At 44.5% G+C, this 27,347-nt stretch overlaps 1 protein-coding gene across 1 annotated transcript in view; it reads right to left on the bottom strand.

Annotated features, from left to right (window-relative positions):
• Positions 1-27,347, bottom strand: part of LOC311247297 (equilibrative nucleoside transporter 2-like) — a gene marked incomplete at its 3' end in the record, with an annotated part of 116,511 nt that overhangs the window by 18,509 nt on the left and 70,655 nt on the right. The window contains exons 4-9 of the mRNA XM_084337656.1: positions 26,053-26,216; positions 25,054-25,193; positions 12,317-12,451; positions 8,075-8,172; positions 4,198-4,267; positions 2,160-2,359 (exon numbers count right to left, since the gene is read on the bottom strand). Coding sequence (XP_084193782.1) covers positions 2,160-2,359; positions 4,198-4,267; positions 8,075-8,172; positions 12,317-12,451; positions 25,054-25,193; positions 26,053-26,216 — 807 coding nt within the window. The remainder of the gene's footprint in view (positions 1-2,159; positions 2,360-4,197; positions 4,268-8,074; positions 8,173-12,316; positions 12,452-25,053; positions 25,194-26,052; positions 26,217-27,347) is intronic.

The raw sequence follows: 27,347 nt of genomic DNA, 5'->3' as shown, positions 1-27,347 counted from the left end.
CTGACACCTGGGAGCTGCCCAGTACAACCACAGTCTGACACCTGGGAGCCGCCCAGTACAACCACAGTCTGACACCTGGGAGCTGCCCAGTACAACCACAGTCTGACACCTGGGAGCTGCCCAGTACAACCACAGTCTGACACCTGGGAGCTGCCCAGTACAACCACAGTCTGCCACCTGGGAGCTGCCCAGTACAACCACAGTCTGACACCTGGGAGCCGCCCAGTACAACCACAGTCTGACACCTGGGAGCCGCCCAGTACAACCACAGTCCGACACCATTGGCCACTGAGCAACTCCACTGGAGCAGTTGGGGGTTAAGTATAATAATATATTTAAGAGCATAATTCAAACAGTATTTGAATATAACGGCATAGTTAAAAGTGGTTATGGCTATAAAGTTGTGATTTTTGGAACCAGTTTCCTTATTTCTTACTTACCAATAATGTTGTTGATTGGTAGAGACCTCTCTCAGCACAATCCATGCTGTTCCTTGTACCAACTCTGGCTAGTTAGCCACTAACTAATGTAAACTAATGTACATGCCGACTGAAGGTAACTGAAATCATATTTATCCTATAACATGTTTTCTTTTCTTGTTTTAATATTGTTATGTTATACTTTGCTCTGGCTGGGGTTTAAGTTTGATTACTTCACTAAGCAGAGTTTTAGTTTATCCTATTATACAATGTTTTTGTCGTTGTGTTTCATCAGGGTGTACAGTAATTGCATTGATTTTCTTTAAGTTGGGAGGGACGGGGGTGACTGGGTTTTCCTTTAGTGTTGGTGCAGGAGGCTGTGAGTCAGGGATGTATTGTTCGTTTTGCGTGTGTGTATATGTTGGATATTTTTATTCTTCTCTTATGTATTTTGTGAGTGGACCCGCAGGAAGTCACAATTGTGGTTGCTAACAGGGATCCAATAAACAATAATAAACAATACTTTGTGTGCATTGTGGACTAAATTTCAGTTGCCTTCAGTCAACCTGTACAGACAGGAGCTCGACCCCATTGACCTTGCATTGGGTTCGTGGTTAACTATACAGAGCTAGTATGAGGAACAGTATGGAATTGTCCTGAGAAACATCATCGTTAAAATCAGTAAGAAATAGAGCTAGAGTTGAGTTCTAATCAACATCATTGATCAGTGAGAAATAGAGCTAGAGTTCTAATCAACATCATTGATCAGTAGGAATTGGAGCTAGAGTTCTAATCAAGATCAGCATTGATCAGTAAGAAATAGAGCTAGAGTTCTAAACATCATCATTGATCAGTGAGAAATATAACTAGGGTTACAAAAATCTGAACTATCCCTTTAACACATAATGGCAAAGGAGGAGAAAACTTGAATGGAATGGAATCCATCAGCCAGCGGCAGCAAGGGGTGTCATTGTCAAAACAAACAACAATGTAGGCCTACAGGGCAGAAGTAGTGTGTGGTGCTGCTCCTCGTCCGAGCTTCTCCTCGCTGACGGGGAAGTGAATGAATAACACTCTCCCGTCCCTCAATACTAACCTAATACTATTTAAAAGAACACGCCAACATTTGGGGAAATTAGCTTACAGTCTTCTGATAACAAACTTCAAAACCGCTCTCAAAGAGCACCTACGGGAGGCCGCAATTCGAAACTGGCCCGGTAAATGTCCAAATCCCCCCCACAATGTACAGTTTCCTCCCCCTCAAATGTATACATTCTCTTTTAGAAACTGTAAATAAACAGTACTGTATATCTGTATATCATAAATGTTATGATGGGGGACCCTGATGTAAACAAGACGAAAGTCTTTCTCTGGTCTGTGTATTGAGCCGTACTGTATTGTACCCATTCTGCAATCGGTTAATGAAACTTTCAATCAATCAATCAATCAATTCTCCAGATAGAGACAAGAAGATAAATACCAGTTTCCTCTCTGTGCGTTCAGTAGAAAGCCATCTGGAGACTGTTTTACACATGCAGGCTGCAACTGGGTTGTCAGGGTTAGCCTAGCTTAGCACAATGAATGGTAGCGGACAGTGCCGTTTAGTTGGACAATGCCTAGGCTAACCGGCACTGTCCATTTCCATTCATTGTGCTAAGCTAGGCTAACCCTGACGACCCAGTTGCAGCCTGCACGTCTCCTCAGAGGCTTCTGACGTGCAGCCCAGATGGTACGGCTCACCTTCTTGAAGACCTCCATGACGGAGGCCTTGGCTCCCTCGGCCTGGTGCTCCAGGGACAGGATGGCCTCCTTGGTCCCGTCTGGGGAGCTGGTGGCCACGCCCTCCTCTTCCGAACCGCTGTTGACGGCCCTGGCCCGCCCGTTGAGCAGTGAGCCGTTGGCGTGGCCGTTCAGCTTGCTGTTCTCCGCCAGGCTGCTCTCTGTTTGAGAATTAAACAACACACACACCACTTTTTGTCAGTTGCCAATACTCTGCGCTACATCTCCATTTCTTTAAAGAATCCCTTTTCCTCCACTCCTCCCACTGGTCCACCACCATGGGATGAAAAACAAGTCCTTCCTGGCCTCGTTCGAAGTTGGTTAAGGTTAGTTTGTCTTAGAGCAGGGCGATAGAACACCAGCCCTGATTCCAAACTCTAACCTTAACCAACTTCGAAAGAGTCGCCTAAGCTTAACCAGTGATAAACTAGGCGTTAGGTAGTTTGCTGCTGTTTGAGGCGGAAATGGGAGCGTCACGCGATTGGGCGCACATGTCACATGACCAGAAACGTCAGTGGCCAATCAGATCGCACCAGAAACATCAGTGGCCAATCAGATCGCAGAACGCGAACGCGGAACTGGAAATCCGTTGGTAAAAGAATAGACGCGACCAGGACTCCTATCCCACCGGCTGGTCTGGTCCTTTAAGTCCCATCAGAAAAGACTTTAATTTGGAAACACGTCAAATGAGGAAAGTGAAACGTGATCTTAAGTATGGAATCAAACCCTTGAAAAGGGCCCTTTGACTGAAGCAGACAATCAGAGAGGTGCAGGGTTGATGTGGAACATTCTTGCCCTTGACAGAATTAATACAATACCAGCGTTTTTGACATGTGTATCAAGTCATTCTTGCCTTGATACACATTTGACGCCTCCAATCACTTTTCATAAACGTTCACGATTACCAAAAATGGTGCTGGTTATTTATTGCCAATTCATCAATGCCATAGCCTTCCAATGTGTCCAAAAATGTATTTTAAAACACCACACGGAGCCATGAAGGTTGTCCACACTGTACAAACCATCTTTCTTTTGAAGGGACGGAGAAAACTGGTTCTCTTTCAAAGATGCCTTTTAGATCAAGTGCCGATAGCCAGCCCGCCCGCCCCCCCCCCCCCCCCCCCCCCCACACACACACAAAATAACTCTTATTAAAAATGACAATAAACATTCTTTGCTGATAGCTTAGGGCTCGTGTCAGCATTCACGGAGATGTAGCATTATGCAGAGAACAGAGGGCCTGAAGTTGGGCTGCATGTCTGGCTGACAGACCCTCTCTTTGTGTAGGAGGGGGGTGGGGGTGGGTGACCAACCTAAATTGGATAAATCTTGTGTAAACAATTCTAACAAGATAATGTCCTGCTGAATCAGATTGATTCAGCCCGAGCGTGTTACGGGGCAGAGCTGTAGGCGTGGTGGTAGTGATCTGAATGATGACTATTGTACGTCATGACAAAATGTTACACGATCACATTTGGTTTGCAATAAGTTGCCAGCGTCTCTGGGCGGCGACGACTTCCCCCAAGTGTTCAGGAATCAACACATGAATTAAGAATTAAGGAGGAATTAAGCTTTCTTATTGATATATCCCCTTGGGTTAAGGTTTAAGTTAAGTCTTAAGCTGGCTCATGTTGAAGATCAAAGACACATTAATGGAGAGGGACGTAAGGAACTCAAGTGCCTTCAATGGGCATTGTAACAGTGTCATTAGGAATTAAGGGGCACTTTGCAGATTTATTTTGCACATAATCTCACACACATCCAACAACTCTAAACAGTTTTGCACACATTCATTTAGTTTGACAGTTTTGAGAGTGAATTCGTTTGAATACGGCCACCAGTGATGTCATCAGGGACCATTGAATCCTTGTGTTAAATTACAGCTCCATGAAATGATGTAGATGAAAGAATAGAGATACATTTTCTTATAGGGAACTGCTACCTTATCATTTCTTTGAGCTTTAATTAATTCATTCGAGGCGGTGCCCAGCGACCCTACCCTTCAGCAGCTCGTCAGTGGTGCCGGCCTCGTACTGGACTCCTCTGTTCAGGTGGTGCCGAGCAAACTCCTGGAAGGACACGCCACACAGAACCAGGCATTACAAATCAAACACAGATCCCTCTGAATAGTACTTTCTTTAATATGAGAATTAAGTTATACAATAATGTCAGACTAATCTTTGTTGACACACTACGGCTTTGAGCCGGTGGACACGAGGTCAGGTCAGGGTGGCAGATCTAAGGAGGAAACAGGATCACCCGAGTTGGCTCGCCAGCTAAATCTGACTGAAGTTATTAGGAAAACTATTAAAACAACGACACGTCGACATCTTTGATCAGAGTGTCGATCATATCTTTATAAACAAGAAGACGTTTTTTTTCTTTTCCTCCGACTTCTGAATTAATGTGGTTGTGAGGTGTTGAGTCATTAGTCAAGCGAAGCCTTTGTAAAAGCCTTGAAGAAAAGGTTGTGGAGAGTGACCCCAGAACAGTACTGTGGAGAGTGACCCCAGAACAGTACTGTGGAGAGTGACCCCAGAACAGTGTACTGTGGAGAGTGACCCCAGAACAGTACTGTGGAGAGTGACCCCAGAACAGTACTGTGGAGAGTGACCCCAGAACAGTACTGTGGAGAGTGACCCCAGAACAGTACTGTGGAGAGTGACCCCAGAACAGTACTGTGGAGAGTGACCCCAGAACAGTACTGTGGAGAGTGACCCCAGAACAGTACTGTGGAGAGTGACCCCAGAACAGTACTGTGGAGAGTGACCCCAGAACAGTGTACTGTGGAGAGTGACCCCAGAACAGTGCTGTGGAGAGTGACCCCAGAACAGTGTACTGTGGAGAGTGACCCCAGAACAGTACTGTGGAGAGTGACCCCAGAACAGTGTACTGTGGAGAGTGACCCCAGAACAGTGTACTGTGGAGAGTGACCCCAGAACAGTACTGTGGAGAGTGACCCCAGAACAGTACTGTGGAGAGTGACCCCAGAACAGTGTACTGTGGAGAGTGACCCCAGAACAGTACTGTGGAGAGTGACCCCAGAACAGTGTACTGTGGAGAGTGACCCCAGAACAGTGTACTGTGGAGAGTGACCCCAGAACAGTGTACTGTGGAGAGTGACCCCAGAACAGTGTACTGTGGAGAGTGACCCCAGAACAGTGTACTGTGGAGAGTGACCCCAGAACAGTGTACTGTGGAGAGTGACCCCAGAACAGTACTGTGGAGAGTGACCCCAGAACAGTACTGTGGAGAGTGACCCCAGAACAGTACTGTGGAGAGTGACCCCAGAACAGTACTGTGGAGAGTGACCCCAGAACAGTGTACATTGTAGAACAAGTCATTCTAGTAATGATTCTGGTGATTCTGAAGGAGGAAATAAGGCTGTTGTTTAATACTCTGGTTGACTCATTCAGATAACAGCTCATCTATCAATCCAGGCTAAAGTCCAAGATCCAACATCATATTAATAATGCATGTTGCTTAATACTTATACAAACAAATAGTTGATTTAATGCCCCTCTGAGTGCCAACAAACAAAACCCTATTTATATACGTATATATGCATCCCGCGACGGTACGGACGTCACGGTTTGGTGCGTGGATTCACACGATGAATATATGTCGTTTTGTTGAATTGTTCTGGTCCTGGTGCAGTGTGCCTTTATCACCACAAGATGGCAGTAAATTATCATAATAAACGACTGAGAGTGCGACCCTGGTCAGGAGTTGAAGTGTCAGCGAGAAGACGTTATTCTACATAATACGCGATCAATCGTTATTAGGGGTGCACAATATTGATTTTTTGACCCCGATATCGATAACCTTCTGCTCCTCAAGGTCGATACCGATAATATATATATATTTATTGTATTATACTTTTTTCTTTTTATGTATATTCCTGTAGTTTTGACCTAACCAGATTTATCATGACATGAGCGTTACTACTATGAACAAAACAAAGTCAAGAGAACAGTTTTGACTCTTCAAATAAAGTGACTATATTTATTTTTCCAAATAAATATAATTTGAGTCAATCACAAAATTCACAATCCGTCAATGTCATTAACGATGCGTTTCCCTGAACAATGAGTGAACTAAAAACCAACAGGTATTGTGCTTTGTCAGCAGATAAAACATTTGACGCTATAGGAGAGGAGACTGTTGTGGTCTTGGTGCATGAAACAACTATTACTTGGTATTTATAAGACAGCACGCCTCAAAAAGATAAACCAAACAAATCATCTCTGTCAAACGTCTTTAATTTTGCAAACGCTCGTCAATAGGTACAAGCCACGACGGTTCCTTTGCAGCTGGCTTTGGATTCGCAGCAGCTTAGCCTTTAGCTGCTCGCGTGCCGTCGTCGGATTTTAATACACCATCGTAGCGGTGGTGATGTTTTCAGGTGACTTATTAGGTTGGATGCGTTATAGCTTGTTGCCCCTTTCCCTCCTCGTGGAACTTCTGCATTTGTTACAAATAGCAAGCAAACTGTTTTCCTCTGAAACTTTGAAAATGTCCCACACTACCGACGACGCCATGTTTGTTTACCATCTGTGCTGCTTCTGAAACTACGTCACAGCCAGGCATGAGAAAGGGAGCGCTGGATTTGTGAAAAACTCCCTCTTCCTAAACCACACGCTATCAGTCGTACCACAGTACTGGCAAAACGGGAGGAGCCTACAGAAAAAACAAACGCCCTTCATCCCAATCCACCCACACCGGATTTCTTTTAGCCAAAAAATGTATTATATATTATCGGAGCCATCAATAATGTTATCGGGTTTATCGGGATGACGTCATAATTGCTGATATCGGCCCGATAATTATCGACCCGATAATTATCGTGCATCCCTAGTCATTATACTACGGTTATAGTTCAAAATGGCAAACAGTCAAAGTTGTCTTTGCGTCTGTTATTATGCTACATGCAATAAGATGCAAAAATGCAAAGCCGATTCTAAACGAGTCGTGCATGATTTTGGAATCATTAGTGTTATGTCATCCGTGACGGCAAGTGGACTTACGAGTGGAACGGGTGGAATAGTCGTGCTTTTTCAATCCGCAAGAAGAATAAGAGAAAACGTGGCTTTATTTTTATCTTTCTAGGCGAGGATTGGACGGAATAATATGCATCACAGTCCGGCAGCACCAGGAGAGACGGTAACAAACACACAACTTTGAATATGGTTCCGTGTCGGGTCTGTGTCTCACAGGGGTTGAGTAGTCGTAAACACGTTCATATTCTCTCACTTCTTCTGATAAACTTTATTGTAATTGGTTCATGGTACAAATTCAATGTAACTATTGACATCGATAACATTAGCCAGCTATATAATTTTAGATGTCGTTAGTATGTACCAATCACACTGGAGCCAGGCAGAAAAAACGGAACAACAACAACTACTGCCTTTAAGCCTCTAGATACCAAAGCAGACGGGGACAAAGCCATTGTGTATGTTCACTGTTGTGTTTACAGCTTGATACACTACAGGGCCAGGCTGTACCAACTCTCTCAGGGGGGACTATAAGACACTAGGTGGAACTAAGTATAACTTGCACTACTGTCTGTTCAAAAGAAAAATAATCATCACTGGGAGTCATGGGATAGAGAGAGAGAGAGAGAGAGAGAGAGAGAGAGCGAGAGAGAGAGAGAGAGGTGACTGGTATCACTGGGAGTCATGGGATAGAGAGAGAGAGAGAGAGAGAGAGAGAGAGAGAGAGAGAGGTGACTGGTATCACTGGGAGTCATGGGATAGAGAGAGAGAGAGAGAGAGAGAGATGACTGGCATCACTGGGAGGGGAAAGAGAGAGAGAGAGAGAGAGAGAGAGAGAGAGAGAGAGAGAGAGAGAGAGAGAGAGAGAGAGAGACTGACCAGGCGAGGCAGCAGCATGTAGCTGAACAGTGTGAGCAAGGTCCCGGCACATGGCGTGACAAAGTACCCCAGGGCAGCCGACGCGGGTTCTGCATCACCTGACACACACACACACACACACACCACACACACGTTAAATAACTGTGTATTCCAAATACTGTTGAGAAAGGACATATATCTCAAACCGTGATGGGTTCCGTGGGCGGGCAGTGTGTCACGCCGATTTGACTGGCTGCAATTTTATTTGTTGCTAGGCAACTAGAGGGCTTTGGCATCAGAGTGACATGGTGCGTGTGTGTGTGTGTGCATGTGAGCTTCTGGAGAGCAATAGGGAACTCAATAAAAACAAAAGTACTTTGCTCGACGGGAACCAGGGTTCCCACAGACATTGCAAAATTGTATTCAAGGACTTTTTCAAGCACTATTTTTCATTTTAAAAAGGGGATTTAAAAGGATACAATTAACTTTTAAATGCTGTTTTTTTATTGGGAAAAAAATCAGATCCAATATTTATGGCTTAAAACCAATTTCCGACAATTAGTTACACTTTAAATAAAAAACTTAAAACAGAACAATTTTATCATGGATGAACAACAGTACACTTTCAATGCGAATGGTTGATTTGAATTTCAAGGACTTTTTAAGCACCTTGTTAAACCTTTGGTTGCCGTTCACGTAGATTTACGTTCCTGTGGCCCAGCGGATGAGTGCCGAAAACGTAGATCTACGTTTTTGTCTCGGTTTTCCTTTTATTTGCTATTGCCATTCATAATCCATCGAGGCACCTCGTGCATGCTGTACTGAATGTGTCTGAGATCACAGACTGTCAATACCGCCGCCTAATGCCTTGCGGCCGGTATTGCACTCCATTTGAAACGATGTAGTTTGTTTTCTCTACCGAGCTGCGGCATGGGGGCGGGTTCTAAAGACTCCGGCAAGACAAGCGGTCACCACGGTTGCCTCGACAAGTTCATCCGCCCGCCCGTCCATGTGCAATGTTGGATAACGTGGGACAGACTACCGCGACCAGTATTTGGAATGGCGATCAGATAATTGGATTCTTCTTTTTGCAGTACATCAGATACAAGGTAAGGACTATATATTACCAATCTTGCGTTGATCCGATATTCTTTTGCCCGTGATCGCTCTGTGTCTGTGTGTGGCGTTGGTCACATCACGGCACGGAGGTGCGCCCCGCTCCAACCCCCCTTTTATGTGTGCATGATGAAAGATAATACCGATAATCTAGCGTTGATTTCAGATTGATTGTTGATCCAAGCGAGGAATGCCAACGTGTTTATTGAATTACACAAAAACGCTGTTTTCACGTCTTTTTCTGGGATTACTCAGAATCACTCAAACTATACTCATATTCACCACGGTATAAAACGGAAATGTATAAATGAAAAGATGATCTGTTTTTTGCACGTTGACCGGAAGAAACCCACTGACAATCGACGGCGTTATTAGATCGATAGCTATAATATAAAATATAGGTTTAGCTCTACAAAGAAGGTGAGCGCTTACATGGGGTTAATGTGCGGCAAGGCCTATGCACTTCCCGGAAGGGGCGTGGCACCCAATGTGTTAATTTTTTTTGCTGTTTTCAAGGAATTCCAGGCCTTTAAGCACTTCAAGGACCTTGTGTGAACCCTGTTAGTTGTTACACTAATCTTCAAATGCAATCAACGTCGTTTAGGTACACAGTCTTGTACCCATTTACTTTTTCCCCTCAAATGTAAAAACACGGATTTCATTAAATTATGCTCAACTCTGCTCCCATCAAATGTCAGACCAATTGAATAAGTGGAACCATATAAACCCTCTACCCTGAGAAATGGCTATTGTGGGATATTCCATCACCAAATCAACAAATTGTGAAATAATCACGTATAAATTGTCAGCCAAATTGACTCGTATATCAGACTATTTTAAATATCCAAATTGTCATGGTTACAAATAATATTCAATAATGAAAGGTAGAAGACATCTTTCAACAGGTTTATTCAAAGTGAATGGAGCAATTTACAGACAGGAGACGTTGCAAGGGGAAATAATTGATCGTTGCAACGGGGCAGACCTTCTACGTTCTGCCAAGAGCAGGAACAATGTCGCCACTGAGCCAATGAAAATGCTTACAGAAAATAGAATCAGAAACAAGGCTGACAAAGTCTAAACATGGTTATAGTCAAGATACCAGACTTTAAGACTAAGTGGTCTAGAATTACGGCTTAGTTCAACAGTTTAGAAAAGCTGAGGACACAGTCTCCTGACAACAGGTGGCTGTTGTGAGGAATGTGATGGCATTCCCTGTGTGCACACATATAATCTCACTTTAGCACAGTAGATAAGTACATTGTAGACGCTGTTTAAGTAATTTACAATGATAGATACTAGATAGATACTTAGAACAGGCTGTCATCCCCACCTGCCTGAAGAAGTCCACTATTATCCCTGTACCCAAAAAATCCAAGCCTGCTTGCCTCAACGACTACCGCCCTGTAGCTCTCACCTCCATAGCCATGAAGTGCTTCGAGAAGCTAGTAAAGGGCTACATCTGCTCCTCCCTCCCCATCAACATGGACCCCCTGCAATTTGCATACCGCCCCAACAGGTCCACGGAGGACGCCATATCCCATGTGCTGCACACAGCAGCATCACACCTGGACAAGAGACAGGGGAACTATGTGAGAATGCTATTCATCGACTACAGCTCGGCATTCAATACCATAGTCCCCTCCATACTCATAGCCAAGCTCAGGGACCTGGGCTTGGGCTATGACCTCTGCCAGTGGGTCTTGGACTTCCTGACTGGCAGACCCCAGGTGGTGAGAGCAGGCAACTGCACCTCCTCATCCATCACCCTCAACATAGGGGCCCCCCAGGGCTGTGTTCTGAGTCCCCTCCTCTACTCCCTGTACACACACGACTGTGTGGCTCAGCGGAGTAGCAATACAATCGTCAAATTTGCTGACGACACAGTGGTGGTGGGCCTGATCTCTGCCAACGACGAGAGGGCCTACCTGGAAGAGGTCAAGGTCCTGGCGGGATGGTGCCAGGAAAACAGCCTCTCCCTGAACGTCAGCAAAACAAAGGAGATGATTGTGGACTTCAGGAGGTCGGGGGTCAAGGACTACAGCCCCCTCAGCATCGACGGGGCACCGGTTGAGAGAGTCAACAGCTTTAAGTACCTCGGAGCCTACATATCCGAGGACTTGACATGGACCACACACATTAACAGTGTTGTGAAGAAGGCACGACAACGCCTCTACTTCCTCAGGCGCCTAAGGAAGTTCCAAGTCAGCCAGAAGATCCTTAAGAACTTCTACTCATGTACAATAGAGAGCATCTTGACCGGCAACATCACCTCCTGGTTTGGGAATAGCACTGCACAAGACCAAAGCAGACTACAAAGAGTGACACGTTCAGCCGAACGCACAATTGGAGGGGGGCGCCCCACCCTCCAGAACATTTACTACAAGCGTTGCAAGGGCAAGGCTAAGAGAATCATTAAAGACTCCAGTCACCCGAACAACTGCCTCTTTGAACTGCTGCGGTCAGGCAAGCGATACAGGAGTCTCAAGGCGAGCACAGAAAGACTCAGAAGAAGCTTCTATCCCCAGGCCATCAGGCTGCTAAACGAACAATGAATGAACACTACACAACAACAACCACCAAACGCACACAGCACACACATCCACACGCACACACTCACTTTAAACAAACACACTGTAGCACCCACTCCACACACTTATAGCACACACCCACTTTAAACAAACACACTGTAGCACCCACTCCCCACACTTTATATTTATGGATGAAGGATTGCACTACAACTCGTACACCTTACTGTAAATTGTACCTAAAATTGTACCTCATCCCATTTCTGCTTTGCACTAGATAGTACTGTACATTAGTACACTGCATAGTATTGTGTATTGTATATTATATGGTAACTCAGAACATTGTACATATGTCTATACCGAACACTGTGACCTCATTTTCTTCTTCTAAATTCATGCTATATTATGTTATTATGTTATTTGATACTATCTTGTCTAGCACAGTCTCTGGAGCGTAACAGTAAGAAGCATTTTGTATGAAAGTATTCTGTACTTCTGTATGACAACTATTAAAGAACTTGAACTAGATAAGATAGATAGGTGTGTTCCTTTCATACGTTACCCACCCGACACGGACTGCGGGATAGACGGGTCCCACAGGTGCATGTGTGTGACTCACTGGCTATGGCGATCAGCATGGCGACGGCGGCGAAGGTCCCGGCGAGTCCCTGGCCGCTCATGAAGACGGTGCTATACTTCTGAGGCAGTTTCCCCACCAGGCCAAACAGACTGCCCTGCAGCACCGCGCCGAACGCTGCCGAGAGGAGAGCAGAGAGCAGAGAAGAGAGAGCAGAGAGCAGAGAGCAGAGAAGAGAGAGCAGAGGAGAGAGAGCAGAGATGAGAGAGCAGAGGAGAGAGCAGAGAGGAGAGCAGAGAAGAGAAGAGAGAGCAGAGGAGAGAGAGCAGAGATGAGAAAGCAGAGGAGAGAGCAGAGGAGAGAGCAGAGAGGAGAGCAGAGAAGAGAGAGCAGAGGAGAGAGCAGAGAGGAGAGCAGAGAGCAGAGATGAGAAAGCAGAGGAGAGAGCAGAGCAGAGAGCAGAGGAGAGAGAGCAGAGAAGAGAGAGCAGAGGAGAGAGCAGAGAAGAGAGAGCAGAGGAGAGAGAGCAGAGACGAGAAAGCAGAGGAGAGAGAGCAGAGGAGAGAGAGCAGAGAGCAGAGAAGAGAGAGCAGAGGAGAGAGAGAGCAGAGACGAGAAAGCAGAGGAGAGAGCAGAGAGGAGAGAGAAGAGAGAGCAGAGAGGAGAGAAGAGAGAGCAGAGAGGAGAGAAGAGAGAGCAGAGAGAGAGCAGAAGAGAGAGCAGAGAGGAGAGAGCAGAGAGGAGAGGAGAGAGAGGGGAGAGAGCAGAGGAGAGAGCAGAAGAGAGAGCAGAGGAGAGAGAGCAGAGAAGAGAAAGCAGAGGAGAGAGCAGAGGAGAGAGCAGAGGAGAGGAGAGAGGAGAGAGCAGAGAGGAGAGAGCAGATGAGAGAGAGCAGAGAAGAGAAAGCAGAGGAGAGAGCAGAGAAGAGAAAGCAGAGGAGAGAGCAGAGGAGAGAGCAGAATAGAGAGCAGAGGAGAGAGAGCAGAGAAGAGAAAGCAGAGGAGAGAGCAGAGGAGAGAGCAGAGGAGAGGAGAGAGGAGAGAGCAGATGAGAGAGAGCAGAGAAGAGAAAGCAGAGGAGAGAGCAGAGCAGAGAAGAGAGCAGAGGAGAGAGCAGAGGAGAGAGAGCAGAGAAGAGAAAGCAGAGGAGAGAGCAGAGGAGAGAGCATAGAGCAGAGAGGAGAGAGCAGATGAGAGAGAGCAGAGAAGAGAAAGCAGAGGAGAGAGCAGAGGAGAGAGCATAGAGCAGAGAGGAGAGAAGAGAGAGCAGAGAAGAGAGGAGAGAGGAGAGAGCAGAGAGAGAGCAGAGAAAGCAGAGGAGAGAGCAGAGGAGAGAGCATAGAGCAGAGAGCAGAGAAGAGAGAGCAGAGAAGAGAGCAGAGAGGAGAGAGCAGAGGAGAGAGAGCAGAGAAAGCAGAGGAGAAGAGAGCAGAGAGGAGAGCAGAGGAGAGAGAGCAGAGGAGAGAGAGCAGAGGAGAGAGCAGAGAGGAGAGAGCAGAGAGCAGAGAAGAGAGAGGAGAGAGCAGATGAGAGAGCAGAAAAGAGAAAGCAGAGAAGAGAGCAGAGAAGAGAGAGCAGATAAGAGAGGCTTAATGTCACGATACACACAAAGAGCCAACCGTCTGATATCAGGACATGTAGCATGTGAAGAACCATGAAAACAATCAAATCAATTCATGTGAAAATTTCAACAAGTGACCTTTTTAAGACCACTTTGAATAGAATCTAATATCTATTTCATGGCCATATTGGCAGAAAATTACTACCAAAGAAGTAATTCCATACAAATTGCTGATCGACAAAAAATAAATAAAAAAAAAGTATAATTTTTTTCTTTCTTTTAATCATTCCATTTGGGCTGTGGGGGGTGATTAATGTCTGAAGGAGTCGACTGAAGGCTTCTTGTCCTCTGCAAAAGTATGCAATTGGTCCACTGATGGATACATCTTGATATTGTCTAGTCTAGTGTGTTCATTAGATGGGTGAAATCCTCTTTCAGTGCCTCTGTGCCTGTTTTCGTAGGCAGTTAGCCTCTGGTATGCGTGCCATTAGCGTTAGCCACGCTTCTAGGCCTCTTTTCTTTTGGAAAGAATGATACATTTTTTTTATTAAATTCTTTTTATAATAATAATATTTTTTTTTATTCGACTAAGTCAAACTAGTCGACTAATAGGGGTCAGCCCTAAACTCTATATACACCGTATATACATTTATATCGATCTACATCTATATACCCATACTGTACACTACACACTGTATATACTTCTACCGATATCTGTATATCGACAGAGGCTCGGAAGGCGGAGATTCCCGGTTTGATTCCCGCTCCTCCCGGGCAGCGTGTCGATGTGTCCTTGAGCAAGACACTTAACTTCTAATTGCTCCCGATGAGCAGTCTGGCACCTTGCATCGTTACCTCCGCCGTCGGTGTGTGAATGTGTGAGTGAATGGGTAAAATGTGAGGAACAAATTGTAAAGCGCTTTGGATAAAAGCGATATATAAATGCAGCCATTTACCATTATATCTGTATAGTTATACCTCCGGCTAGTATGGTTTACTACCATAGTGTATTCATACTTGTACCACTGTATGTAATACTACTAGGGGTGTAACGGTACACAAAATCCACGGTTCGGTACGTACCTCGGTTTTGAAAGTCACGGTTCGGTATTATTTTCGGTACAATACAAAAAAAATTGCTTTTCATCTATCTATTTATTTATTTAACTGTATTAAACAATATAAAACGAATTGGCCATAATTTACTGAGCAAACTAATGCTTACTGCTGTAACCTACTAATAACACTTAAAGTAAATCTGAAGATTATTGTATAGCAGATGCCTTGGATAAGTCGTGGACAACTGTAGCGTGTGCTTGTTTATACATAGCCCCTTTCATGACTGTGATGCAAGCCCTGCTTGAATACAGGGGCAGGGCTTGCATCAGTCACGAAAGGGGCTAGTTTATACAGAGCTGGTGGTATGACTTGCTGGCTGAAATACGGACGAGAGGGAACTAGGTAGCGGGGCTCTATTACTTTTAACATGTGCTTAAACCCTGTGTTCTCGACAACGGAGTATGTTCGCAGATCTGCTGCTATAAAAACACCTATGGCGTTTGTTATTGCTTTGGCCCGGTCTGAATTAATAGCGAGATGCTGCTTGAATGCCACGGGGAGCTGGGTTTGCACTAGGGTCCGTTTCTTCCCTGTACCAGTGATATTCACATTCGGGTGATGCCGTTTCAAATGCGTGATAAAGTTCGCAATAAAGTTGAACAATGCCGGCACGTAGCCCCTTTCGTGACTGTGATGCAAGGCTTGCATCACAAGTGTGCATCACAGTCACGAAAGGGGCTAGCCGGCACGTAGCTTTAGTGCGATCCACCTGTCTTTGTCCATTACTGTCGTTAACTGGGAATCCGAAATTATCCCAAACGGGAGACTTGAATGTTGTGGGAGCATCTTCTAGCTCTGGCTTGTCAGTTAGTATTGCACTCGACATACTAAGGCTAATATGCTATGCTGAATTACAGCTATCGTTCAGTGTAGCTGCGTGGGATGAACAAACATCCGGTTAGTTGTGCACGTTATATTAGGGCCGGGGGGATTTAAGTTCCGCAAAAAAAGGTTCCGTACCGTTGCAATCGTTCGGTGCACAGCGCGTACTGTACCGGAGGACCACATTGAGGCGGTACAGTACGTATTCGCGTACCGTTACACCTCTAAATACTACTAATATGTACTACTGTACATACACAGTGCTCTACACTAACACACAAAGAAAGTTAGGAGCACAGTGAAAAAAGTAAGTTTGTTAACACTTTGAATGCCACGGACGATATTTCATGCCGACCAGTGCCACGGAGCGAGAAATCTCGTTTTTAATAGTTTTTTTTATTATTAGCGATTCCCATTCATATTTCATCAATCTAGCCTCCAGTTACCACTGGAACTCTCTCTGAGCTCCATTGGGAAAATACCGCACCCTATCGTCTCTCCCTGTGGTACTGCACCCCATTGGATTAGACCAGGGGTCGGCAATAGGCGGCCTGCGGGCCGAAATTGGCCCGCCAGTAATAATTTCTGGCCCGTCAGTTTATTTTGAGAATATGATATTTATTTTATTTTCATCATTATTTTTATTATATGCATACTTTATGTTTTATCCATGTTGAGAGTGAATAACCGGTATAGGCAGTGAGGTGCAATGTACCGCATATATAGGCTTGCTCAAAGTGAGGTGGACAGCGCGTGGTGCTGAAATGGGAAACACGAGTCCATGAAATAAAAACACCAGTTGAGTAATGCAATTAAAAACAATGCAAAAACAATGCAATTAAACTTTAAACAAAAAGAGTGCTTGAAGAAGCTCCTGAAATGAGGCGCTATAGGTATTTGAATTACAAGACATTCGGAAGTCCATTAGCTCCATTTCCAGTGCAGCCTCATCTAACAAGGTTAACTATCATAATCAATCATCCCACTATATTCCTTTATCCGTAATTGATCAGTCTCCCCAGTTAGTAGCTAGATTAATATATTTAGCGGAAGTGTCAATAATCGATCGCGGGGGATTCCCCAATCTTGATGAGTCAGCCCCAGTCTCCTCCGTAGACCAGACCGTCTCATTTAACAAGACGAGGCTTGTTTGAGATTCAATAAGTATAATAATAAGTAATTAAATTAAACCGGTCCGTGGCCGTCAGATAGACGGTTGCGCGCGCGTAATGTAGGATAGACCGATAGAGAGGCGCTTTATAATACAATGGAAAAAAGACAAAGGTATAATGTTCAGTGCATGTATATGTCGTTTACAGTTTATTATGCCACCTATGCAGCTCGTTTATTTTGACAGAGTTAAAAAAAAATTCACTATCATTATATTAAATTAGCCATTGTTTTTGGTTCTGGCCCGCCATACAAATAAAATTGCCGACCCCTGGATTAGACTGAATGAAAAGCATGAAAAAGAAATATCCGGCTTCCTCATTTTACTTCTCAGACAAGTCACTGAGACGATCGGATTCATTCTGGACCATCAGAACAGCGTGGAATCGGTGTTTCGACCACCCAGTGTTGGATCAATAAACGCGATCGATATTTGGAATGGCGATCAGGAATTGGAATAATCTTTTTGGAGAACATCTGATCTGAGGTAAGGAATCTATTTTACCAGTCTTAGGATAATCAGACCTTTTTTCACAGAGATATCAACGTGGGCCCTACGTGTGTGTGTGTGTGTGTGTGCGATCAGGAAATAAGAGATTCGATTTTTCAGCCCGCTTCTATAGTGTGCATAAGTACACATAATACTATCGATAATCTAGCGTTTATTTGAAAATGATTCATAAATAGGCCAAAAAATTACAACGTGTTTTGTGTACACAGTAAAGGGCGTTTATCACAGAATCTTCTGAAATCTTCTGGAAGTTTCAAGAAACGAGCGTTTTTCAAAACGGAAATGAACCGATTAAAAAACAATCCGTTTCGACAATGTTGACTGCAAACAAGTCATTGATAAGACACATAGCCATAATTTAAGATATAGTAAATGCGTTCACAAATGCGAGTGCTCCATCATTGAAGTGGGTGGTGGCATACGCTTGCTTTTAAACCACGGGACCAGTGGCATCCAAAGTGTTAAAGGGGAACTATCTTATAAATAGCCTTTTCCAGTGTTTAGCATTGTTTTCTAGCAATGTGGGGTTGTATCAACACTATCTATGTAGCAAATTCGATTTTTTGCGCATTCTTCCAGTTCAGATGAGACAACGTCCTCCCCCACTGAACCAAGCCATTCTGATTTGACTGGTTCGCTGATGTGAATTAGGCACTGATCTGCATATCTCAGCCCCTGGTTGTAGCCACCGCCCACAATCAACAATTTCAACAACGGAGCAGTGGAAATAATGTGAAAGCGGTTTTAGACAGACAGACAATTGCACTTCCCCAAAAGAGAGAGAGGGAGACAGATAGAGAGAGGCTCATACGGAGCGATCTCTCCTCTGTCTCTCCCCGAGTCCCCCTGCATCGCGACTCGAAGCGTTAGTCGTCCCTACTAACATAATTGGCAGTGTTAGCGGGTGGGAAGCCGGCGGGGTATGTGTCCTGGTCGTTGTAAACTGCGGTTCCTACTGGTCGGTCGGGGCGCCTGTTCAGCAGGGTAGGGATCGGGGGGAAATAGCATGAACCTCCGCACGCGTCACATTCCCGCAGTGAGAGTCCTCGCTGTCAGGTGAAAAGAAGCGGCTGGCTGACTCCACATGTATCGGAGGAGGCATGTGGTAGTTCTACACCCTCCCTAGGCCGACAGTGGGACAATGCGCGCAACGACCAGGAAGGGAATTGGCATACGACTAAATTGGGACGAGAGCAAAATGCTGAAAAAGTGAAAAAAAAAAGAATACAAAACAATGATTTTTTTTTTAAACCATACAGATGTGTTCCATAGACTCACAGGAATTGTGTAAAATTGCCCAAATAGTGAAAGAAATAGTAAGATAGTTCCCCTTTAAACAATTGCGTGTATATGCGTGTGCATACTAAGGGACACACATCTGTGCAATAGCACATACCACCAAAATCACACATTGGCCCATGCCTACTAGACGCAAAGGATATCGGTTGTCCAGCTGCTTTTGTATGTTGTAGTGTTGTCACGATACCAAAATTATGACTTTGATACCGATACCAGCCTAAGTATCATGATAACGATTCTAAAATGATACAACGGCAAAAATAGAAAATATCAGGAAAAGTAATGGAATATATTATTAGATTACAGAACATGGAAAATTCTTTATACAATTCTTTAATTCATTATAATTGTAATAGAATACATTGAAACGTAAATAATCAAAAATAATAAAATTATTATGTTACAGCTGCTGAGCCATTTGTTATGTGTAATCTCTCCACTCCACACACTATTAGTTAGTGCTTGTGCAGCAGGAGATAAGATTATATAAAAAAAATATCTTCCTTTTGAATTAAATGGGTTCAGGATTCAGAATTGTTAGTCTAGAGCAGGGTGTAAGGAGACTGTCCAAACATTTATAGTCACCGAGAGACTAAACCGGGGAAGTAATGATACCTGCCAGACGCGCCGCTTATCAAGAAATCACTGCTCCAGGATACTGCGTTTGGTTACTTTATTGCGGTTAAAAACAGTTCATATAGTAACGTCATTAAAAAGCGAATCACAGCTTGATTTAGTATTGTGTAGCATGCGGTCAGCAAAGTATGACTTCCCCGTTCACTCCCTCATTATTTCAATACCTAAAACTCGCCGGTGAACAGCTGACTTTACTACTACTACAACACCATGTGACCCCTTCGTGAATGACGTAACCATAACAACCCGTGGTCTATACCCGTCACCAACACAGGGGTTCTCAAACTTTTTTATACCACAACCCCATTTTATTTAGGATTTTCTCTGGCGACCCCACACTTAACTCATTGGGCGCCAAAAACGAGTATACTCGTGTTTTGTCACCAACGCTTGAGCGCCAAAAATGAGTATACTCGTTTTTGGATCCTTTGATATTTTCCCTTTGATCCCCGTTTTAAACACTCGCTCGGAGCTGCCCGTGTCTCCCTGGCACAGCTGCCTACGTTGGGATTGCAATGATGATCGCATCCCGCCAGGTGGCAGTATCGCCTACCTTTTGAACCGGGGATATCAGTTGTCTTCCAGTACCGAGTTACCTCCGGCTGCTTCCGCCTCGGAGTGGATCAGGACATAGCAATCGGTCGGAGATTTTGTGCCTCAGACCTATTCTTTCCAGTATGATAGCCATGCCCATTGCCCAATATACACGAGTAATTGCCATCGCCATTGGACGACTGGGATTTATTAATTTTGGAGTACCTTCTGACTGAGGTAAGGTCTATTTTAGGTAACCTGCTCGAACTTTTTTAAATTAAGAAAATGCGTTCACACATGCGCTTTGGCGGAGATCCGCTTCTACTCCGAGGCGAGATCTGTATTAATGTCAGTGCCGAAAATCCGGCCTCACAGAGGTATGTTGATGCGAAGGGGGCAAGCTTTCTCAGCACAGCATTACACAACACTGGGTACTCGTTCCGGACTGATATCCAGAACTTTGCAAGGGCCTGTCCACTGTCCAGTGAACTTGACTGATCATTGAGCGCCTCCCGCTCAGACAGTGGCCTCCCGCGTCATGCGTAATGAACAGATCTTTGATCCAGTTAGACAAATTGTCCGCGCTCTCTTCCCAAAATTGTTCAATGAGCCCTTCTACTAGTGGCTACAGATGATGGGCTTCAAAATCATATTTTGCAACATTCTGTTCCTACAAAAAGCCATCGAGCAGAGTAAATACCCCAAAATCTCAGCCGATTATCCTGGAGTGCCACTAACGGAGTTTCTTAATCCAGCTCTCTATTTTAGCTGCGAGTCCAAACAGGTCTGTGTCCCGACCTTGTAGTCCCAGATTCAACGCATTGAGGCTAGATATGCCAGCCATTCATCATCAGCACATTTCTGTCAATGGGTTGTTTTTGTCTGCAAGGAAAATCTGTGCTTCTTCTCCGAGTTCAAAAAGGCGATTTAATACTCGGCCTCGAGATAGCCACCTCACTTCAGTGTGGTATAGCAGCTGGTTATGCGCAGAGCCCATTTCATCACGGCCAACCGGCACCGCTTCTGACACCCATCCATTGCGAGTCCAGGTTACACACAAAAGGCCAGATGTGGCCTCCGCGATTCTAAATGCGAAGGATGTAGTGAGATGTGTATTGGAATACTGCGTCGGCCTCCGTTGACGAAGGGGCGAGACATGGCAAATACACACAGCTGCCTGCCAGGTGGAAAACTCTATCCGAGTTGGACTCGTTGGTTTTTCTCTTGATTATTCTTTTTGCCTATGCGCGACCCCACTGTCACCTACCCCACTTTGAAAACTGCTGGCCTAGAGAGAGAGAGAGAGAGAGACTCAGCCCCCCCCCCCCCCTCCCTCACTATTGGATAAACTAAACTGATTTCTCAGCTGTGCCTGTGAGAGTTTCCAGGGTTAGCTTAAATTAGTTATGGTTCTTACGTGGGTATACAGGAATGGGCGAGGATGCAAAACATGTTAAGACGCATTGAACCCGTTGCTCGTGGAGTTTTCACTGCACATAGAAACGGCGCGACTCGCGAGATAAGTTGTCACAGAGCTATCGAACGCAGGGCTGAATAGTTAGATATCATAGCTTCTAAAATGTAAGGTCTGCGCTGCTCCGTGTCTATTATGAAATGACCATTTTGCGTTGACACACCCACGACGCAATGCTTACTCTCTTTCAAAACACACTGCTCCAGTCACGCATCCACTCAACTAATAGAATACACACATCAGGCTATTACTTGCACACTGTGCTCCTAAATGATTTTTCCGGTTCGCACACATCTATTTTTAGGGGCAAATGGTCGCACTGTAGAGCCCCGATACATTAGCCTAGCATATTTACTACTCAATCTTAACATGTTACACTGTATATTGTTAAAGCACTTTACTGTTGATGCACTCTTGTCGACTCCAACTTAAATTTGGTTGTACTGTATTTGTGCGATGACAATACAATCTAATCTAAAATGGGACCACGCTGTGACTATTAGCTCAATCATTTACAGCTGGCTGCCACTCTGACAGGCAGCTGCCCCGGCTTCCACCCGACGGGACTGCATTGAAAGCCTCGTTTTGAAATCGCTTAAATGGTGGATATTCACAGCTTCTCTGCAAAAATGCCAGCTTGGCCCAGATAGGAAACCTTGTGGCTTCCCCCCTCAAAGACTGAATAAAGACTTTTTCTACTGAAAACTCAGTGGCGTAGCTGAATAAACGTAGTTAGCAACACTGAACAAACTCAAGGGCAGTAATCTGTAGCCTGCCACGGTGTGCCAAGTGGGCAGTAATATGTAGCCTGCCACGGTGTGCCAAGTGGGCAGTAATCTGTAGCCTGCCACGGTGTGCCAAGTGGGCAGTAATCTGTAGCCTGCCACGGTGTGCCAAGTGGGCAGTAATCTGTAGCCTGCCACGGTGTGCCAAGTGGGCAGTAATCTGTAGCCTGCCACGGTGTGCCAAGTGGGCAGTAATCTGTAGCCTGCCACGGTGTGCCAAGTGGGCAGTAATCTGTAGCCTGCCACGGTGTGCCAAGTGCAAACGTGTTCTGCTCGATGTGCAACAAGCTTTTAGAGGAGCTGTCCGTTCAGCACCTGCCTTCGTATCCCACCTTCCTTGAAACATTTCCTCCCCTCGCTGTACCATTTATTGGCGTTAGCTTTTTAGTAGGGATGCTCGATATTGGCTTTTTTACCGATACCGATATTCCGATATTGTCCAACTCTTAATTTCCGTTACCGATATCAACCGATATCAACCGATACCGATATATGCAGGGTTCCCCCCCCCCCAAAAAACTGAATAATTTCAGGTAACTAATAATTTTTAGGCCTACTTGTGTATAATGCGTGTGTGCAATAGTGGGTTTTGGTACAGTATTGGTAGGCCAATATTGACACAGCTATCCTTCTTTGTTTGCTTTGGATCGGAGGTTTGACAGGGTTCGATTTAAAGGACCAAAGAGCTCAGGTGTGAAAGTGACCGTAGTTCTTCAACTGTTGGAACCAGAGCCCCGTTTCCTACTTAACCCTTTCACTACCATACAGGGCTCTACAGTGCGACCATATTGCTCGCATATGCCCCTAAAAATATGTGTGTGCGAACCTCAAAACTCAATTACGCGCAGTCGCGCACGGAATGCGAGTGCAGATTACAGCCTCGGTCGTACTTTTTATTTCTCCGCTGAGAATCGTTAAAAAACTACAAGTCCCACATTGCACTCAAGCCAACGGTCCAATCACAGTAGAGTGAAGTGACTGGTTTCATGGGAAATAAAGCAAATGACCAATCGGAAGCTCTCATTTTGCTTGTTTACTTCCTGAAACTCCGTCATTGCGATCGGGGCTCTCGTTTTCCGAGACACTAACTTATTATAGTCTCTCTCTTACCAATAGCAATAGATTTTAGAACACCTAGATTTATCGATAGCAATAGTAATAGAACGTTAATGCAACAAAACGAATGCCTTGCTTTGTTACTCATAACGTTGATGCAGTAGCGTATGTCGGTGTGTTGGCTGTAACGGACATGACAATAACAACGTGTACACATTAAAATTGTGATAATCTATTCTAACATTTTCAAATCGATGCAGTTGAATTCCCCCCTTAGGATCGATGCATTGTTACACCCCTACACCAAAGTCACTGGCCCACTGTGTATCTGTGTGTATAATAACTTGGCTAGCGTTATCAACAGCAGAGATGGGCAATAGGGTCCAGCTGCAGCGCCGGACGGCCGGAGTGCAAGCGGTGTGATGTAATTGGTAGACTCGACTGTCAATCAATGGTCTACCTGACACGCAAACACATAAACAATGTTTCTGTACTGGAGGTGTACAGTATTTCAATAGGCAACCCTGAAAGGATTATTTTTCTAGAAGAGCAACACAGCCAAAACATATGCATTGTATGCATAAAAGGGGCAAAAACTAAAGTTAAGTGACTGAACCTTTTGTAGCAGTAGTTTGATTTGATAGTTTATTTGATAGGGACAGCACATGTTAATGAACATCAAGTACAAAATACAAAATGTAAACATGCAGGGTTGTAGCAAGAGCTAATTTACACACATGCACGCACAGTACAAATATACATTTATTTAAAAAAAAAAAAAAAAAAAAAACTCTGTTACTTGAAATATTTTTACTGTGCTCCTAAATATTTTTGGGTGCTCCTAAATTTCTTTGTGTGCTCCTAAATTTTTTCATAACCCTTTCACTACCACACTACAGAAGGTTAAACCTTTCACTACCACACTACAGAAGGTTAACCCTTTCACTGCGACAATACAGAAGGGTAACCTTTCACCGCGACAATACAGAAGGTTAACCTTTCACTACCACACTACAGAAGGTTAACCTTTCACTAGCACACTACAGAAGGTTAACCTTTCACTAGCACACTACAGAAGGTTAACCTTTCACTAGCACACTACAGAAGGTTAACCTTTCACTACCACACTACAGAAGGTTAACCTTTCACTGCCATACTACAGACGGTTAACATTTCACTACCACACTACAGAAGGTTAACCTTTCACTGGCAATCTACATAAAGTTAACCCTTTCAAAACCACACTACAGACGGTTAACTGTCTAGTGTGGTAGTGAAAGGTTAACCTTCTATAGATTGGCAGTGAAAGGTTAACCTTCTGTAGTGTGGTAGTGAAATGTTAACCGTCTGTAGTGTGGTAGTGAAAGGTTAACCTTCTGTAGTGTGGTAGTGAAATATTAACCTTCTGTAGTGTGGTAGTGAAATATTAACCTTCTGTAGTGTGCTAGTGAAAGGTTAACCTTCTGTATTGTCGCAGTGAAAGGTTAACCTTCTGTAGTGTGGTAGTGAAAGGTTAACCTTCTGTAGTGTGGTAGTGAAATATTAACCTTCTGTAGTGTGCTAGTGAAAGGTTAACCTTCTGTATTGTCGCAGTGAAAGGTTAACCTTCTGTATTGTCGCAGTGAAAGGTTAACCTTCTGTATTGTCGCAGTGAAAGGTTACCTAATTATGATTTTTCCATCAATCGAGCAGCTCTAGTATCCAAACATCTTGGAATCAGGGTTAGGGTTCCAAATATCAGAACTATCCTTTATTTATTTATTTTTTAAAGTGCACACAGTCCACAGATCACGCAGGCCCCAAACCTACTCACAGTTGATGAACCAGATGGTCGCCATGGTGACTGAGAAGAAGCGGTCCATTTCCATTGGCACTTTGACCAGGATGGCCGTGACAATGAAGAGGAAAAAAATTAAGACCAGGCTGCCGGCGATACGCATCATCTCCGATATCCTGCACACACACACACACACACACACACGTTAAGGAACACACCAACATTAGGGGCGACAGTGAGGTAGGTAGAGCAGTCGTCTGGTTATCCCGGTTCGATTCCCGCTCCTCCCGGGCAGCGTGTCGCAGTGTACTTGACACTTAACCCCTAACTGCTCCCGATGAGCAGGTTGGCACCTTGCATGGTTGCCTCCGCCGTTGGTGTGTGAATGGGTAAAATGTGAGGAACAAATTGTAAAGCACTTTGGATAAAAGCACTATATAAATGCAGCCATTTACCATTATGGGAAATTCATTTCAGTCTTTCTTTCAGTCTTCTCCAGATTCAGACAAGAAGATAGATACCAAGTTCCTCTTTGTGCGTTCAGTAGAAAGCTATCCGGCTGCATGTTAGCCTAGCTTAGCACAAATTAATGGAAGTGGCCAAAAACACCTCTTCAGGAGTTTTAAGCTAGGCTAGTGGTCCGTATCCACTTCCAGTTCCTTTAAACCTTTGTAGGTGTATGATCTCATGTGATGAAAAAATAAATGCGTACACCTAAATCACTCAACCACACACCGCTAATCATCTTCACATAACATATTCAATATTTGGTCACAGTTTTAGTTGCATTTCAACACAAGGTAGCCCTGGCGGGTGGCGTCTTCCCCCTTCAATACCCCTCATCCATTAGACCAGCCCTTCTTTTCCCCACTATGGATCTCCCGAGACTGACAGGAGAGTGCTCTAGTGAGCCTCTGTGACAAATTAAATATATTCAAATTGGATCCAAATCTGAAAAGTAAAACTCCACCCATCTGGGCTAACCCAGGTTGTAAAGACCAACCCCTCCAGCATTGCATCCTTCTTCTTCCTCACCTCTGGTAGAGGAAGGAGTTGAGCAACGTGAAGAGCAGCAGGGGCAGCTGGGATAGCAGGGTCATCCAGTTGTTGAAGTAGTACTCTTTGCGGACCGTCGTGCCATTAATCGCCGTCGTGCCATTAATGGGAGCGTCATTGATGTTCAGACGGCCATTGAAATACTTAAAAAAAAACACAGAATAGAAACAAGGAGAACATTAGAACTATATGTGATATACCATATAACTATGTGATATACCATAGAATTGTATGTGATATACCATATAACTATGTGATATAACATAGAATTGTATGCGATATACCATAGAACTATGCAATATACGCTATGGGGTTGGTGACCGACTCTCTGTGCACATTGTGCGCTCTGAGGGCCACTGGCACTTATATGCACATGTTTTGGGATTGCCCATCAGTAGCTAGTTTTTGGAAATACATAACAACTAAACTTTCAAACATATGTAACCGGACAATTCCACTTAGTGCAGCAACACTACTCCTAAATGATATATTGTTTAACCTTTATTTACCCAGGGTAGGTTCGCTGAGCACAGATGCTCTTTTTCAGCTACGCCCTGCTTCACATTCACACAGTTCCATTCACACCTGGGAGCTGCCCAGTACAACCACAGTCTGACACCGTTGGCCACTGAGCAACTCCACTGGAGCAGTTGGGGGTTAAGTGCCTTGCTCAAGGGCACTTCAGCGGCAGATTTTTCCTGCCGGTCCCGGGGATCGAACCGGCGACCTTCCGGTCACAAACCCGCTTCACTAGCCATTAGGCCACCGCTGCCCCCTAAATATATAAATATAACTATTGCCGGCCTCCATACAGCAAAAAATAATCATTCTGGCGGGCGTTACAGCAGCCAAGAAACCGATAGCCTTGAGGTGGAAACAACCTGAGAAACTCAATGATTAATTGGTCTCTGACACTATTAGATGTCATTTATATGGAGATCTCTACTGCACGGTGATGGGGTTGGACAACCCAGCATTGAACTATGGGTCTCAGCGGCCAGGGAGCGAAATTAACTTTTTGACTCACCGGCCAGTGGCGGGTAGATGGGAAGAGTCTACCCGCCAAGCATATTTCTTACCTGCCAACATTTTTTTGATTAAAAAAAAATATATATATATATTTTATATAAAAAAAAATCTTTTAAATAAAATATATATTATATAATCATACTTGTAGTTGTATTATCTGCGAGACATCGCCACCACGCAATAAGTCAAAATGCTTGCTATCTGCAAACAGCTCCACTGTCTGTGTGTATACTTGAGTAGCCTCC

This window comes from Notolepis coatsorum, assembly GCF_963971535.1.
Source record: "Notolepis coatsorum genome assembly, chromosome: 1".
In the NCBI taxonomy this organism is placed as follows: domain Eukaryota; kingdom Metazoa; phylum Chordata; class Actinopteri; order Aulopiformes; family Paralepididae; genus Notolepis; species Notolepis coatsorum.
This window is presented reverse-complemented; position numbering and strand designations above follow the sequence as displayed.